The sequence below is a fragment of the Scyliorhinus canicula genome, chromosome 19, assembly GCF_902713615.1.
Source record: "Scyliorhinus canicula chromosome 19, sScyCan1.1, whole genome shotgun sequence".
NCBI classification, from domain to species: domain Eukaryota; kingdom Metazoa; phylum Chordata; class Chondrichthyes; order Carcharhiniformes; family Scyliorhinidae; genus Scyliorhinus; species Scyliorhinus canicula.
This window is the reverse complement of record NC_052164.1, coordinates 12893911-12912615: the sequence shown is the minus strand read 5'-3', so window position 1 is coordinate 12912615 and position 18705 is coordinate 12893911. Positions and strand designations below refer to the sequence as shown.

At 41.3% G+C, this 18705-nt stretch overlaps 1 protein-coding gene across 1 annotated transcript in view; it reads left to right on the top strand.

Annotated features, from left to right (window-relative positions):
• Positions 1 to 15549, top strand: part of med24 (mediator complex subunit 24) — an 85756-nt gene extending 70207 nt beyond the window's left edge. Inside the window, 4 exon segments of the mRNA XM_038779614.1 lie at positions 2535 to 2615; positions 9552 to 9700; positions 12144 to 12293; positions 14467 to 15549. Of these exon segments, the coding sequence (XP_038635542.1) occupies positions 2535 to 2615; positions 9552 to 9700; positions 12144 to 12260 (347 nt within the window). The 3' untranslated portion in view covers positions 12261 to 12293; positions 14467 to 15549.
• The last annotated feature ends 3156 nt before the right edge of the window (positions 15550 to 18705 follow it).

Sequence of the window (18705 nt, the reverse complement as noted above, 5' to 3'; positions counted from 1 at the left end):
AGCGAGAATTCAGAATGTCCAAATAACTTAACAGCACGCCTTTCGGGGCTAGCTAGTGCCTTGTACAGTTTTATACTCCATTCACTTTGAAATAAAGGCCAACGTTCCATTTGCCTACCCTATTACCTGCTGAACGTACATGCTAGCTTTTTATGATTTATGCAAATCCCTCGGTGTTGCAGCTTTCTGCAGTCTTTCGCCATTGAAATAATACTCAGCTCCTTTATTCGTCCTACCAAAGTACATAACTTCACACTTTCCTACATTATGTTTTATCTGCCAAGTTCTTGCCTACTCACGTAACCTATCTGTAATCCCCCTGTAAGCTCTTTGTCTCATTCACACCATTTGCCTTAGAACATAGAACATAGAACAGTACAGCACAGAACAGGCCCTTCGGCCCTCGATGTTGTGCCGAGCAATGATCACCCTACTTAAACCCACGTAACCCGTATACCCGTAACCCAACAATCCCCCCCATTAACCTTACACTACGGGCAATTTAGCATGGCCAATCCACCTAACCCGCACATCTTTGGACTGTGGGAGGAAACCGGAGCACCCGGAGGAAACCCACGCACACACGGGGAGGACTTGCAGACTCCACACAGACAGTGACCCAGCCGGGAATCGAACCTGGGACCCTGGAGCTGTGAAGCCTTGATGCTAACCACTATGCTACCGTGAGGCCCCTTCTCACCTATTTTTTTGCCATCCACAAACTTGGCAATATCATGTTCACTTTCCTTGTCCACGTCAGTAGTATAAATTGTAAATAATTATGGCCCCAGCACTGATCTCTGTGGCACTCCTCTAGTTGCTATCCTGAAAATGCCACTCTTACCCCAACTCTTTCTGTTCTATCAGATAACCAATGTTCTATCCAAGGTAATATACTACCCCCAACACCATGGACTCTTTATCTTATTAAGTAGCTTTTTATGCAGTACTTAATCAAATGCTCTTTGGAAATCCAAATATATTACATCTACTGAGTCCCCCTTTATCTAGATTACTCGTTACCAATTCAAAGCATTCTAATAAATTTGAAAGGCATGATATCCCCTTCATGAAGCCATGCTAACTCTGTTTGATTATTTTATGTATTTCTAAATCATCTGCTTTTACATCCTTTATAATGGAGTCCAACATTTTCATAATGACTGATAAACTGGCCGATAGTTACCTCATTTTATTTCGTCACCGTCCCTTTTTGAATCAGGGTGTTAGATTGGCAGCTTTCCAATTATCTGGGACTGTTTAGAATTTAAAGATTTTGGAAGTGCATACCAGTGCATCCACTATCTCTGCAGTTACTTCCTTTAATATCCTAGGGTGCAATCCATCAGGCCCAGGAGAAATATCAGCCTTTATCCCCGTTAGTTTCCCTTGATTTCACTGAAGAATTGGGCATGAGCAGCAAACATTAGTCTGACTGTGATGGGCACGTGCTGGGATTCACTTCTGGTTGGGTCAGAGATTTGTTCTTACGATTTATTGCAAATTTTCCCACATTACACCTATTAATGACTGTGACTGTAAGTTAAACAGTCGAGCTTTAACCCATAGCACGCTTGTTACTCGGGTGTGTTCATAACAGGGAGTTTGTGTTTCCAAATGGAGACAGTGCTCCCCAAGTCCATGACCAGGTTCCCATGACTTATTTCCCCATAGAACCCACTTGTGCCTTGCTGCCTTCTGTGATGTCACTTCCACTGGCTTTCCGTGACATCACTTCCGCCAATTAGTCCTAGAATATGGCGGGAGTTCACTTTGAGCATCAAATACCCTTGTACGAGCCCTGGGTAAGGGAGCGGAGCAGATCATCCACACATGAAAGAGAAAGATGTCCCACTTTTGACCTTTGTTAGACCAGAACTGCCCGGGTCTATTGAAAGATTCCAATAAAGCTGTGCCAGCGCCATTCTGCATATTATTTCACATTTTCAGCATGTGCAATTTTCATTTTATCTACAGATCTGCATTCTTGCGTGCCAACTGAAAGTCTGGTTGTTGCGGCAAATTTTACTCCGTGGTTTGGTGTTGATCATGATTCTTAGAAATATTTTCAGTGGGTGTTTGTATAGACTCACCTCTGTGCCTGTAGAAGTTTCTTACTGAAGGCACTTTGCTATTGCCTGGTAACAGTTAACAATGGAAATAGTTTACTTCAAATATGCCAGCTACATTCAATCCAAATATTTTAGAATGAAACAAAAGTTGATTTTTTTTCACTGTTTTAAAGGCCAAAGAAAATTTTCCAGATGTTACCTCTGTACAAGATTCAAACAGTGACTAATACAGATATGAGTAGAGATCACATACCCCATGGGTATAATTGTGATCGACCTTTGCAGCATTATTATGCATTGTCTTGGCAATTCAGTTTTCTTTCCAATGCTCCCTTTTATATTTTACATTAACTAGAGATGAAATTGTTGCATTTTGGATTTTTTTAACCACTTCTGTCTTGCTGCTAGTTTAAATACATTTTGTTCTGTTTCCTTTCATTTTCCGGATGCATAATCTTTTAGGTGACCGTACAATGAGCAGCTCACTGTCTGCCTCTCAGCTTCACAACATAAACATGAGAGACCCCTTGAACAGAGTATTGGGTAAGTGATGGATGCCCTCCAAACTGATTCAGGGCCATGTTGTTACACAGGCATTTGACTATGCAACAACTGTGTTAAATTCAGTGTTACCTCTAAAATTTAATTGTGAGATACCTTTTTTTTAAAAGATTGTGCGGCATTTAACACCGAATAAGGCCTGTACACATTAGCAACTTGGCAGAAACATTTATTGTATGTAAAATGCTTCGGGGTGTTCAAAAAATTCTAAACTTTGTTGCATAAAAGCAGAATTGTTTGTCCTTTCTTCAGAAACTGCTCTTTGTTCATTTAGTTTTATGGTATTTTACCCGTTTTTGTATCCAGATTTTCTGCTGAATAATCGGTACTCCAACTTTGGCATTTGATTGCTGAGCAAGTCTAATAGATATTTTAATATGTTGCTAAATTGAATTTTCGGATGGGGTTTTCTTCGAGGAAAGTTTCCTGTGATCTATGGTACGTGAGGTGTCTCTCTCCGATGAGTTATTTAATTTACATAAGGGTACGGACTTCACTTACAAAAGGGAAGTTGAGAAATCATTGAGAGAGTAGGAAGGCGTGTATCATATTTATTCTGTGAAGTTTATAGATTGTGGAAATGATGAGGAAGCAACTTCTTCCTCTTGCCATGGAATTCGCCGTGTGTGCAACAGTAGCGGATTTTCCACAGACTCAGATTGCAACGCTACTTTGGGTGCTTATTGCCAAACTCCTAATGCCATTATACTGTTTGGCAGAGGTTTAAATCAAAACTCAGGCTCTGGGTCCCCATTTCTACAGACTACAAATTTGCTTTCAAAAATAAGTTTGGGATGTTTATGTGCCGATTTGGATGTATGGAAGAAGGAGCGAGCGAGCACCTTTCACACCCTCGAGAAATCCCCAAGCGCCATTCAACCAATATAGTACTTTTGCAGTCTTGTTATTGTTCTCGATGCAAACATTGCTTCTGTTTGTGTGCTCGAATCCACACACCACAATAAGATAAATCAATAGCTGGTCATTATTTGACAATGTTGGTTGACTGCCATACACAGCTGTATATATTTTATTTTCTGCAATTAATGCATCCCATTTCCCCTTATTTTTTTTTAAAAATCCACCCTCACATTCTCCTCTTTATAGGAGAAGACGTCCCTCAATAACAATTTCAAATAACTTCTTTGAGCCAACCCTTTTTTTCATCAGACAGTCTGATAATTAGGCAACTGCTATCAGCCCACTTGATCTTGTCAATCTCCCTGTACCCTAACGTCGACTTGCTATGTCAATTCGTAGTCTCTTTCATTGACGCTTTTCTTAGAGTGGGCGTTCTTCCAAAGGGACTTATTGTCTATGTGACCTCTATAGGTACTGTTCCTGAATGCCTTTTTCCATTTTAAATGTTTGTCAGGATCGTGGGTACAAAAAATGCCATATCTACTTCATCCACGAGGATGCCAATGTACTTTTTGTTTTCCTTTTTTAAATTAAAATTGAAAGTAACCAATTCTTTTTTTTTCCAATTAAGGGGCAGTTTAGCGTGGCCGATCCACGAACCCTGCACATCTTTGGGTTGTGGGGGGTGCGACCCACGCAGACACGGGGAGAATGTGCAAACTCCACACGGACAGTGACCCGGGTCCTTGGCGTCATGAGACAGCACTGCTGACTACTGCACCACCTTGCTGCCCGCCAATGAACTTTTGAACCACTCTTCTTATCTTTTTAGTTCCCTATGCCAAAGGACAACATTTACCTTTCTCCCCCAGGAGAAAAATTATAAATCCACCGACACTTGAAAAGCCATCACAGGGATTAGCATAATCTGCGTCATTATGAACAATCAATTTCAGTTTTCTAATATCGCCTAAAGATGGGAATTTTAAAACACAAATCTCCAATTTAAATTTTGCCAATGTTTTGTTTGAGCCAACAATTTCTTCAACTTTTGAATCATTAATTTTAGTGCTTAGTTTTAAAACATCAAAACTGACGTCTGGTCTTGTTTGTTTAGCTAACCAATTTAGCTGCCCAATTAAACTTCAGAGTTACTCTTACTCCATTTCAGAAGCTGCCATATCCTTTTGTGAGGCCCTACCCTGTACTACAACAAGGCATGGGCAGCATGGTAGCATAGTGGTTAGCACAATTACTTCACAGCTCCAGGGTCCCAGGTTCGATTCCCGGCTTGGGTCACTGTCTGTGCGGAGTCTGCACGTTCTCCCCGTGGCTGCGTGGGTTTCCTCCGGGTGCTCCGGTTTCCTCCCACAGTCCAAAGATGTGCGGGTTAGGTGGATTGGCCATGATAAATTGCCCTTAGTGTCCAAAATTGCCCTTAGTGTTGGATGGGGTTACTGGGTTATGGGGATAGGGTGGGGATGTGGGGTTGGGTAAGGGTGCTCTTTCCAAGAGCCAGTGCAGACTCGATGGGCCAAATGGCCTCCTTCTGCACTGTAAATTCTATGATTCTATACCACGAATAATTGCTTTGGGGTTAATATTCTCCAAGTAAGGCTGCTGATGGAGAGCGACATACAAACCATTCTGGATTTCCAACCCTATGTATTAATTAATACTTCGTTCTAAGCCATTTAATAACAGTATTTTGAAATTGGCTTCTACCATCCCACAAAAAAATCATCTACATGTATCATAAAGAGGTCTGACAGTTCCCCTCCATGGTGCCAATAAAACATTGCAGGGTCTGTTTTCAACTGGACAGCCCAACTTTAACAAAACCAATCTCAGTGAGAAATACCAAATTCTGGAGGTGTCATACAACCCATATGCACATTTATTTAACTTCCAGAGTACCCTTACTGTGTTTGGTGCCTCTTTTGGAGGACAAAGGAAACATTCTCTTTAAAGCTGATGTCCCTGTAAGAAAGCAACTTTAATATCTATTGACTTGCATTCCCATATATTTGTAGTTAACAGAGCCAAGGAGCTCTTCAAAATAATCTTTCCTGTCATCAGTGAATCTACCCTTACATCTTGGTCACCCAAGTTTTCTTCAAAACCTCATGCCACCAATCTGGCTTTGGCCTTATAAGTTCCATCAGGAAGCACCTTTTCCGTGCGTATCCATCTTGGAGATAGAACCCGTTGTCCCCTATCGGGGATCTCCGTGCACCCCAAATTCTTTCCAACTTAGCAGTTCTTGATGTTTTGCATCTTTTATTAATTTATCATCTAATTTGTTGGAAGCCACTAATACCTCTCGATCTTATTGGCTTCTGCTCCTTGTAGCACTCCTAGTCTACCATATTTATTGACCTTGTTAAGCTGTGCCCTTATCCTAACTTGTTGCGAACTGCTACTGCTTGATCTGCCCCTCCTATTATGAGATGTTCTCCCAACAGTCTCGATTTCTTCTCATGGGCATGTTCACAGCCAGATCGACTGTCCCAACTGATACTACCTTTCTGTGCTCTCCATTTTTGTACTTCATGTTCCCAATCCATGGGCCTAACCTCCTTCCCTTTATCTTGTACATTCAGCCAGTTTTTATATTTTCCAGTGGCCTTACCTGCTCTACTAACAATGGTTGTGACCTTCCACTGACTGGCCCCTTCTGGCAAGTATGTCACATTGGTGCCAACCTTTGGCAGTTGTCCTTTGGAACAAATAGTAATTCTGATGAACCTGATGAGGCAATGCCCTTCTTCAGACACCCAGTCAATTTCCACAATCTGGTCTTCATAATTCTGTAGCTTATTTGGATGAGAAGCACCTGGTTCGTCAGCACTTTCAATAACCCCATTTGAATCTGCAAACTTGTAATCTGTGCCCACTAATCTTGAAGAGTGTACCTGAACAATCTGGTTTCCATGCTGCAAAGGTATGGTTTTACCACCTGTACTTCCAACCTTTCCACTCGTTGAATCCATCATTTATAATATGCAATGTCTCAGTTTAAAAATAGTTTCCGATGGCCATACATTGTGCCTCAAAGCTCACAGAATTCTTGGCGATTACTGGTTTAGGGAACGCTCTTCTGCCTACATGCAGTGCGTTCAAATGCTGCAGAGCTAATCGTAGAAAACGCCCAAGCCGGAGGATGATCTTATTCATGCCTGATTTCCACCAAAAACCAACTGATATCGACTGTAACCCCCAATCATCTGGAGTGAATTCTTTGCATGGATGCTCCATGCTAAAGCCAAAATTAATTTACAATTTGGCCTATCTGCCAAAATTTTACGAAGTCTTTTGTCGTATCACAGCATGATTTCTCTCGCATACACCATTACTCAATGAGCTTACTGGAGCTGTATTCATAACTATTATGTTCAAGTTCTTGCTCACATCCCAACATTCATCGTTGGCAAATTCCAGCGCCCCCCTCACTTTCAGTGAAGAACTTTGCTGGTGGCCCCAGTCCAGTCCCTATCCATTTTTCCATTATCTTTTTTTAAAATATTTTATTACGGCATATATAATTTTAACAACAATTTTCAAACGGAAAAAAACCCAGAACAAATAACACCCACCCAACCAAACCCAGCCAGTGTGACTTACATGCATAGTCTCCCAGTCCCCTTTCCCACTGGCTATTTCCCATCTCTACCCTCCCCCATACCTCCCTCTTTCCCTTTACCACTCCCCTCACCCCGTTATATCTGCTGACAGCTTAATTTTCCCAAAGAAGTCGATAAACGGCTCCCACCTCCGGTCGAATCCTAGCATCGATCCTCTCAGGGCGAACTTGATCTTCTCAAGACTGAGAAACCTGGCCATGTCACTGACCCACACCCCCGATTTCGGAGGTTCCGAGTTCCTCCACGCCAATAAGATTTGTCTCCGGGCTACAAGGGAGGCAAAGGCCAAAACATCAGCCCCCCTCACCCCAAACACCGACACACCAAAAACTGCTACCTCTGGACTAGGAACCACCCGTTCCTTCAATACCATGGACATGACATCGGCAAATCCTTGCCAAAATCCCCTAAACTTTGGACATGCCCAAAACATGTGGGCATGATTTGCGGGCCCTCCCGCACACCTCCCACCCCTTCAAAGAACCTGCTCATACGGGCCACAGTTATATGCGCCCTGTGCACCACCTTGAATTGTATCAGGCTAAGCCTGGCACATGACGAGGACGCGTTGACTCTACTCGGGGTATCCTCCCACAATTCCGCCTCTAATTCCTTGCCCAATTCTTCCTCCCATTTTCGCTTCACCTCCCTTATCGTGGCTCCCTCCCATTCCATGAGTTCTTTATAAATTTCTGAGACCTTCCCCTCTTTCCCCCCCTCCCCCATTTTCAACACTACCTTGTCTTGTATCTCCTTGGGCGGTAGATCTTTCCATTATCTGTTCCATAATTATTTTCTTTTCTTTATTACATATAATCATCAATTGACTTAACCTAGTTGCCAAGTCTACAAAGTGTAATATAAAAAGTTCTTTTCTTTATTCCGCTCTACGATCCACAGCCACAATTGTCTTTCAATCTCTCGCCAAGGGCTGCAATGGTGTTCTTCTATATTTCTTACATGTATCACATTTATCTGTTCTATAAGTTTGGTAGCTTCTTCCTCTCTTATACTCATATCCCTAAACAAAATTTGTAATCTTTGGGAAGACGGATGGGCAAATTGCCAATGCTACTTTAACTCAATCAACTTTGTCTTCTAGACTCCTGTTCTAACACCGCTTCCTTAATGTCTGTACAAGAAAAATTTGGGTTAATTAACGTGATATGATGGTGTCCAGATTGTCTATATTGTAAGCCCAGAGTTTTTCCAAATACAATGCCGTGTCATTTTTCATGTCAAGTTTCATACATGTTTTCTTCATCGATGGTCAACTCAATAATAAAGCTATTTTGCTGAATACGACATCCGTGCTAATAAAATGTGTCCTTCTGGGGATTTTACAAGGAATCAGCGATTTAAGAGTATTATCATCGCCAAATCTGAAACTCGTGGAACTTCCAAATTCCTTAACCTTGTTCCGATCTCTGTCATTTAAAAATTCCAGCTAACAATTCAACCAGTCTATTCTCCATGCTGTAGATGTACAGACGCTGTCTAATACAGCACAATTGAAGGAGTCTGCATCCAGTACATTCATCACTGGACTGAAACTTCTCGTTGGTCAATATCTCCCTCTTCTTCAGAGCCTTCTGTCTTGTGTTTCGTTTCAAACACCTATTGTATCTCTTAGAACAGTTTATTACACAACGGAATTTTGAATCACATCTAAATCACTAATTGACCATACCGTGGGCATTTCTGGGGTTACTTTTTTTGTTGAAATTGGAGAGAGTTAACAACAGCTTTCTGGAGAGGATTAGCAACAGCTTTCTGGAGAGGATTCGCAACAGCTTTCTGGAGAGGATGAGCTGGACCTTTTACCTCTGTTTCCAAAATCGAAACTGAAATCTCCTTAGTCTGAACCATTTCAGTGGAATAAGATCAAATCACCACCTGTTAACGGACAAAGTACAGCCTTTTAGGCTAATTCATCCAAATCAATCAAACCTAGTCCCAGTTCATCTCTGTCACTGACGCTGGCCAGTCTATAACTCCAGTTTAAACCAACACAGTGATCTCTCCTGTTGCTGAATTCTTCTGCTTGAATTAAAGTAACTGGCTCCCTTAAAGATATATATCCACTAATCATCCATGGATCAAAAACATAACAGAAAAAAAGGGGAATATACAGGAAGGACCCTTACATCATGTACCTGTATATCAATGGAACACAAGACAGCATGATATATAACCCCTCCTATTTTGTTTCAGTGGGTAAAAGCCAGTAACTTGTTCAATTTCATCTCATGCTTGCCTCTGTAGGAGACCCTCCCAGCTTTTCTTCTTTTGAAAGAGAATAAAGTGAGATTTTCTTCCAATAATGCAAGGCTTGGACAGACAAATGTTTAACACAGCTTGGTCTGGAAGAGTTGGAACATTAGCCCATAAGTATTCTCAATCTCTTTTTCAGCAAATTTGTTCCTGTTGATCTCTTCAATACTGAGTTCAAAGGTGGCTGGTCCACACACCCAGTTTGTTCAGTGGTTCATGGAAGAATGTGTGGAGTGTTTGGACCAGGGCAGCCGTGGTAGCGTTCTTCAGTTCATGCCTTTTACCATGGTAAGTCCAATCGAGAGATTGACTGGTCACCAACATAAGCAATGAAAATATTGTGCTCTTCAAATTAAAAGTTCAATATCCATGTACAGTGTGGCATGCGCAGGGAACAAATGGTCTTGATTAATCAAAATTCCCACTCATGGGAGTTTCATTTTCTAATGGAATACACCGCACTACTTGTAGTATGAACTAATATGCAAGTACTCAGAAAGTAAAGAACATTATTCTTTTAAATTTCAAATCTTCAACAGTGCACTAAAACAAAGTATAAAATAATATGTTATACAAGTACAGTTTTGGATAACTTGCCATTGCTTCCAAGTGGTATTAAGGGATCGTTAGAAATTTTGGTTTGTGGAGAATTCTGGCTGATGTGAGTTTACTGTACAGTAGGTCTACAAAATAGACCTGTCTATTTAGCAAAATTCCTTAATTGTGGATCGACAAGTTTATAGCACTTGGGCTGTTCAACCGGATTGTCAATGAACTGTATCAAAATTGGCCAAACATTCAACATTCTGAATTATGGTGTGTGTGTGACTAAGTAGAGACTTCTCTTGCCCACCTTTCAAAATAAGGACTACCAATACCGGCAGTTCACATTTTATACTCTGTGTCAAACTGACTCCTGTTTTGCAAGTGTTTTTCAAGGCTTTGAAGGTCCACTTATACACCACGATCTATAGTAGCTGTTACATAGAATGTAATTATTTATATGTATGGTTATGTAATTTGTGCTCTGAAATTCATTGCACCACTAACGGGCAATATTAACTCATTGGGATCATTTAACACCTCCTCTCTTCATCATTGGGAATGTGTACTCAACTAGTTATGAATAGATAAATATGCTGGAATTTGAGGATGTGTGATGGAAGGATGAGTGATATTGTGGCAGCTGTGTTCTGTTATGCTACTTGATCCTCTTCCTTAACCCTGCTAAAGCCACTGACTCTACAGGGTACAGTTCTGTGCGTGTCATGTTATCTCCAGTTCTTTGTCCATGTGGCACTGCAAGAACATAAATATTGAACGCCAGTCAGAGTTTGACCATGGCTAGAACCGTAGGTGTAACTTTGCCGTGTTTAACTTCATTGCATTCTCATACAAAATCCAAAAACAGTGTCTCAACTAGATAGATGGAAAATACTTGCCATGACAGGATTCTGATTGTTTGGTGACAATGTGAGTGCTGAGCTGTCGGGAGTGTTGCAAAACTGAGGAATGCCCATTGTTGTCAGTGGAAACTAATTTGATTCTGCGGGTATTTAACGAGTTGTCAATTCAAGCCTTTCAAATTTGATTTATCTTTCGAATTTCCCATCATTTGATTTCTGAATGCTAATATCTGTTTGGCTTCACAACATTTTCCTGCCATTCTTGTTATTAGTTTTTCTGTTTTGCGCTGTTTAATCACCTTGATAATTGGAGCTTCCATATATTTCCATTATAACCTTTAGTAAAATGTTAGCCTTGTCTTAGTTCCAGCACTCTTCCCACCAAGTCAGTGTACAAGCTTAACTCCAGAAAATTGAGCATATAATCCAGGTACTACAATGCAGTATTGAGGGAGTAGAATGTTAGAGCTGCTGTACAGAAAAGCCCCATCTGTCCTCTCAAGTGAACGTATAAAATCCTATGGTACAAGAAAAGCATGGGATTTCTCCTGGTAGCACTGATCTCTCAACCAACATGAGCTAGTGTTTATATATTTAATTGTTGCTCATAGGAGTCTGCTGTGCGCATATTGAAATGAAAATGAAAACCGTTTATTATCGCAAGTAGACTTCAAATGAAGTTACTGTGAAAAGCCCCTAGTCGCCACATTCCGGCGCCTGTTCGGGGAGGCTGGTGCATTTCCTACAGTACTAGAGTGATTACACTTCAGAATTGGCTGTAAAGCGTTTTGAGTTGGCTTGGGAAAGGTGTTTTATTAGTTCAAGTTGTTCTCCTTTCTTTGCATTGGATATTACTTATTCTGTGAGAATCTTGGACAATCTGCCGTAATAAGAACTTGAAAGAATTCTCTTAATTATTTTATTGCATTTGAGCGATGTTATAATTATATTGCAGCATGAAGGAGTAAAAGTTTCTGACATTCTCAACATTCAATTTCTTTCCAGACAGCCTCCAGTTACAGCCTAAGCTTTAGATTTTCAAAAGCTGACAGGTGACGGTGTGCATCCTGGAAGCTTCTGTTTCCAAACTGGAACAAGCACTTGTAAAAACCGTCAATTCAGTCATGATCTCGTTGATTGACGGGGCAGAGTCGATGCACCGAATGGCCCTCTTCTGCACCCACGTCTTATGGTTAATTGACCATATACAGTTTTTTCAGGGGTACAATGTGTCTACAGATTTCAGAATGAGGTCTTGCCACTCAGTGTAATATTTTACAGTTTGAAGCTGCCTGACCTCATTTAAGTCTATTTTTCTGAAACAGGTTTCTGAACTGGTGAAGTTACCTGCCATGTCCAAACCAAAAACAGTGCTAGCAATAACGGATCTGGGCCTCCCACTGGGACGCAGGGTGGCAGCAAAGGCCATTGCTGCCCTTTGAAGAAGACCAGTGCTCCTCTTCAGACCTAACTAGGTAAAAGAAAGAAATGTTCACTGAAAAATGCAAACTCTTCACTTGCACCTGCTGCCATTGGGATATGTCGATGTACTTTATGGCTAATGCCTGTCAACATCAGCTCGCGGATTTAAATCATTTGCACACTGTTAATCAACACATTTGCAGGTCAAACAGACTGTCAGACTGTACAGACTGTCAGAAAACCCCAATATTGCATTTGACATTGAATTGTCTATTGCTACTTATTCGTTAAACATTTTGGGGATAATTTTGCGCATCCCGTAAGAAGCCACGCTGACAGAGAATGCAGATTATGAATTCAGGGCTACAGTACCGCAGCCAGATCTCCAACCTGCACTCTCTCCAAACCGCCGCTTCCCTGCTGGGAACATATGTTCTGCATCTTGTGTTTACATTCATTCATTGAGTCTCTTGGAGCCTTATGTATTTGTGGTATATTGCACAGGCCGGTTGAGACAAAACAATTCAAAACGTTCAGAATACAGTTGGTTACTGTAATAAAAAAGCTAGGGATGAATTTTGGTGCGTTAAATAGTCCTTTCTTGTTCTCCACTTTTATTGCATTCCTCATTTAGCGCAGGGCCACAAGCCAGGGTTATTACTTGAACATCACCAGTAGGGACATTAAGATTGAAATTTTGTACCTTTCCTGTATATATAGAATCATAGAATTTACAGTGCAGAAGGAGGCCATTCCGCCCATCGAGTCAGCATGGGCGTTGGAAAGAGCACCCTACTTAAGCTCACACCTCCATCCTAACCCTGTAACCCAGCAACCCCACCCAACCCCTTTGGACACTAAGGGCAATTTATCATCGCCAGTCCACCTAACCTGCACATCTTTGGACTGTGAAGACAGCTGAGAAAACCTGTTTGTTTGCCATGCTTGTTGTAGTTAGGAGATTGGCTTGACTGAACTTGGGAACCAACAATGAAGCAAATTGATTTTTGATCTATGGATGTTATATCTGAGGTGAAAATTAAATTTTACCATTAATGCAGTTTGTCACTCAGATGTTCTCTGAGAAAATTGGGCACTACTCTGGTTTTTTCTGATGATGCATAGGGTGTTAAGCCACTGCTTCCCAATCAATTCCAGCTCAGAGCATATTGTAAACTTTCCAGTGATCAACTCAAGCGAGATTATTAGAAACCTGTAAAGTAGTAAGCGGGTGTAAATATAACTTAAAAGATAAATAAATTCAATTGTGTCCCACCCTCTTAACATGTCAATGTGATTACCTATATTTTATATATGAAGCCAGTTACACTGTACCCAGTTGGACAGTGGCAGTTACATGAACACTGTTTCAATAATGCTTTGTAATTTTGTATTTTTTGTAGCAGCATTAGAATTGAAGAATTTCGGGAATCTCACGGTGGCGCAGTGGTTAGCACTGCTGCCTCATGGCGCCGAGGACCCAGGTTCGATTCCGGTCCCAGGTTACTGTCCATGTGGAGTTTGCACATTCTCCCCGTGTCTGCGTGTGGGTCTCCCCCCCCACAACCCAAAGATGCACAGGGTAGGTGGATTGGCCACGCTAGATTGCCCCTTAATTGGACACAAAAGAATTGGGTACTCTAAATTTATAATTTTTTTAAAATTGAAGAATTTCCCATTAGGATCGACAATTCTTCTGAATCCAATTCTGTTTGTATAGTTTCCGTTCAGACTTTGGTGAAGAGAAGATGATTAGATGGGATCATAGATCCATGCCATGCACAAACAGATAGGGTGAAAGTTACCTTTCAGTATTTGCTGTTGAAATACTTGTTGAGTATATGCAGCCATGAACCAGTTCAAGGTGAACAAGCATTAAAGTCACCTCCTAAAATTAACACCGTTCACATTGGCAAACCCCACGTGATATTGACAGATTCTATATAATTGTTTAATTTTTGGAAGGAAAGTTACTTCTATCTGCACCTTCAGGCAAACAGCCAGAGATTGAAAATTGTTGAAGCTTGTCGTGGCGAGGCCCTTCATGGTAGTTGCCAGCAGTTTGATCAGGAGCATTCAGACTATGCAGTGTATTTCTGGAGTTGAAGCAAATCATGCCTACGCTGTTTTTCAACAGATGTTCATCAATCTCAGACCTGGCACTATCAAATTTGTCAAACCTCTGTTGAGTTCAAGTCGATTACTGAATAATCTTGTTTATTGCAGCATTTCTGCAGAATCTACGTTAACCAGCTGCAATGAGGAATCTAAAAATCGGGAAAGGCTACCTTGCAGAAAGAATTTGCAGTCCATTTCAAGCTAGGTAAATACGAACATTACTCAATTTCCGTGTACTTTCCGCAGATGTCATCAAAAGGCTAAAGCATTGCATTCAATGTATGCATAATCGATGCCAGAAGGAACACCATGAAGAGAGATGTTTTAGCTGTCTCATTTGAAGTGATTCAGCTCTAATGGATTCACTGAGTTTGTGCCAACCACATTGTCCCTTGAACAAGGCTGTCAGATTTAAATTTACTCTTGTGCAGTTCAAGATTAACTATGTTGTATCTAGATTTTAACACTTTGTGTACTGCTGTGTTCATGTAATTTCACCAGATTTTAACACACTCTGCCTTTAGCATATGAAATTTTTAATAGAAATTAATGTTTCAGTAAATCTGCGATGACAACCATCCTATCCTCCGGGCCTCTGTCGTTGCCTCATCACACTGCTTTCAAGTTAGAGTGGTATTGGTGATGGCACACAGGCAGGAGTCTCTCGGGTCTTTGATAATGCAGTCAATTTCAGTATTTATGCATAATGGAGGCTGGGTGGTGGTGGTGGTGGTGGGGGTAGAATGTGACGACACAATAGTATTCTTCAAGAATGAATCACAGTGCCTCCAATGGCCAGGGTAGAGATGACACTGGGGCAAATTACCGGAATGTGTTCTTGGATGTGCAGTTACCACCTTCTGGGCAGGACAGACAAAGACAGCAACTTGGAGTCGTTGGAGGTGAAATGCTGATCACTTCTTGTTTTCCAAACAATACCTCTGCGTTTCTCAACACAAGAGTACACAGGGAAATTGGCAGATTGTTTTTCTTCTGGCAAGTTTTGTGATGCATCATTTGCAAGATTGAGTTCTGCTTTAATAACAGGTCCACAGTAATAGTCACATACTGTGTGTTTGGAAATCTGTATAGTAAATGTTATAAAATGCTATTTTGTAACTAAATGGTCAAATACTTTGTCTTATTTAGCTGTTAAGCTGCTTAAAGAAATAAACATATTTCTTACATTTACTTTGAAGCTGTTATATTGTTTGTTGCCAATATAATACATCAGCCTGATTAATAAATAAAAGACGTGAAGGCTCTTCTACTTGAATTCTGCAGTAACAGCTACTGCACTCAGTTCTGTTTTGCCTAAGCTTTAGCATCTCTGACTGTACTTTGCTGGATATTTCCACTTTAATGTGTGCGGCACCAATTCCTTCAGCAGAAATTATAGTGCAGATTTAGAAACAGAATAACCAAAAGTGGGTTCTGGTCATTGGTTAACCATTTGTAAAACCCACATATGCGAATGTAGTAGAACAATGAATTTAGGTTGTTGCAGTAGTAATAGTGTGCTCGAGGAATCAGAACTTGGAAGGTACTTAAGGGCACTGATACCACAGGGACTGTCTGCTGTGCTATGCAGTGGCCAGATGAAATGAGATGGACAACAGCGTACAATGTTCCAGATGAAATGTGGATTTTTTTCTTAGTAATTCATACTCATGAACGCTAATTCCAACTACAAGATAAATTCCCTATTGGCTTAAAGGGTATTCCAGTGCTGTTGTACTACTTCTGTCACGAGGGACCCTCAACAAACAATGTAGGTAGCAGAAAAACATGACTGCAAAACTGTTATTTTCTATTTACGGGTGACTGAATGGTTCACTGTGCCTGGTGTAAAGCTCAAAAGTAGTGTACTTGGGTGTTTCCCTCTTCCTCCTGTAAGACGGGATGTCTTTCCTATTTTGAGTCTGAAAGGCGAACAGAGAATGAGGAAGTTGTGTCTTACTATTGCTCCATTAGCCTTCTAGTCATTATAAAGATGGCTGTGTATCCTAAATATAAGGGAAAGAAAATTAGTTCCTGGAAGTCGGAATTTACCATTGCCAATACAGATGAAGAACCCTCAGCTATAGTAAAGAAATTAAAGAGGATAAGTATGGGAGATGAACAATTACAATCTCAGGTTCTCTCCACTACTTCATTAAATTTGAAGGTCAGAGAGGGACCCCCCAGAGCTTTTTCCAAAATTGACCTTTTCCTTTCAACCACTCCTTCGAGACTAGGACATTAGAGGAGGAAAAAAGTAGTGTGTGGAACTTAGATCATACTGTGATGGATAGGCTCACTTGGAACAACCAATTGTTACCTGTACAAAAGTAAGGTACGGTAAAGTTGCCTTTGTTCCAGATGGCCATTGGCTGCTTTCCCCTTTTGAGGGGGGGAGAGCTGACTGGTGGTGATTTAACCTGAGGAGCACCACACCTCAGGCGAGGGGCAGGTTGAGAAGACTGGGCCTTTATGAATAACCTCAGCAGGTACGGGAATTGAACCCACGGTGCTGGCCTTGCTCTGCATCACTGTCCAGCCAAGAGAGCTAAACCGGCCCCCTTTACAAAAACAAAGTACAGCAGGTGCTGAAAATGTGAAATAAAAACAAAAAAAGGAAAAATTCCTCAAAATCTGCAGATGTAACTCTGAAATTACTGCAGTTCGCTTACTGATGGTGAAGTAAGGTGACTATTGTTAGGTCAACAAATTAGCCCACACCAAGGGCCCAAATAAGGCAATGAGCTGAATGACTGATTAATGTGTTTTGGGGGGAATGTTGGTTGAAGAGTAACTTTAGCCAGGCCACCGGGAGAATGTCATGCTTTTTTGAGTTGCCCTACACAACTGTATCCACCCAAACATGTAAACAGTGGTGAGGATGAATCGTTCACCCATAAGGTCAGTGCCTATAATTAATGTACCACTTCCACTTTCTCGACATGGGTGTTGCATTCTTACAGGAGTTAAGAAGGCTTCCACTGAGTCAAGTTAACATTTTCTGTTAAAATCATTTTGTGTTGAATTCCTATTCATCTGTCCTGTTCAAATCTCTTGAATTTCAGGGAGTTGTATTTGTGAAAGAAAACATCTGATGCTGTAATGAATTTTTGTTTAATTTGCAGAAAATGCACACTACAGCAAACACTGACTTCTTCTCAATAAAAAAGTAACAATTCCGATGTTTTCTATTCTTAAACCACCATAGTGAGTAAACCCATTAGCTGTTCAAAACAGCACGTGGGTGGGGAATTGTACAGAAACCTATTTTTTGGCCAAATATCTGTAATGCATTGAATGCAACAAAGATTATTTCCTCATTTAGTGAAGCTGTAGTCGCCACATTCCCGCGCCTGTTCGGGTTCACCCAGGGAGAATTCAGAATTCTCAGTGTGCGCACTCAAACTTACTTTGAGGAATGATTTCAAATTCCAGAGGGATGCTAATCCATCTAGAACACTTTCAATAATAACGAAGGCCTTGATTTGACTTCACTTTCACAAAATTAATCAGTCTATGATTTATTTATTAAAATTGAAACTTAAGCTGTCTTTCAGTGTTTTACTTTAACTGCTATATGTAACGGTTCTGTTCTCAGACTTGAAAATAATGTGTAGTGAGGGTGATACAGCTGCTATCTTGTGACATAATCTGCAGCTCCTAATTGTTTCTTTGTGATCTGGCAGATCAAGATTAGTTTGGCATGGTTTCTGACCGACCTCTTCCGCCCCCCAAAAAATTGTAAAATGAGAGCGAAAGGTCAAAGATTGTGGTGCAGGAGATAACGAATGAAGATAAATGAGACAATTAATTCAGTGGAGCGTTTAGGTAATATTTAAGTTTTAGAACATAGAACAGTACAGCACAGAACAGGCCCTTCAGCCCTCGATGTTGTGCCGAGCAATGATCACCCTACTCAAACCCACGTATCCACCCTATACCCGTAACCCAACAACAACCAACCCCCTCCCCCTCCCCCCCCCCCCCCCCCCCCCCCCCCCCCCGCCCTCCCCCTAGGATAGGGGAGAGTCTCTGATATTTATAAGGTGCTCATGAAGGGGGAAGGGTCCCAGACGGAGGAACTGAAACTCAAATGAGAGAAGGAGCTAGGCGCGGAAATAGAGGACGGGCTGTGGGCAGAAGCCCTGAGTAGGGTAAACCCGACTGCAACATGTGCCAGGCTCGCCCTGATTCAATTTAAGGTGGTTCACCGGATCCACATGACAGTGGCTCGGATGAACAAATTCTTTGGGGTAGAGGACAAGTGCGCAAGGTGCGCAGGAGGACCAGCGAACCACGTACACATGTTTTGGACATGTCCGATGCTTGGAGGTACTGGGAGGGATT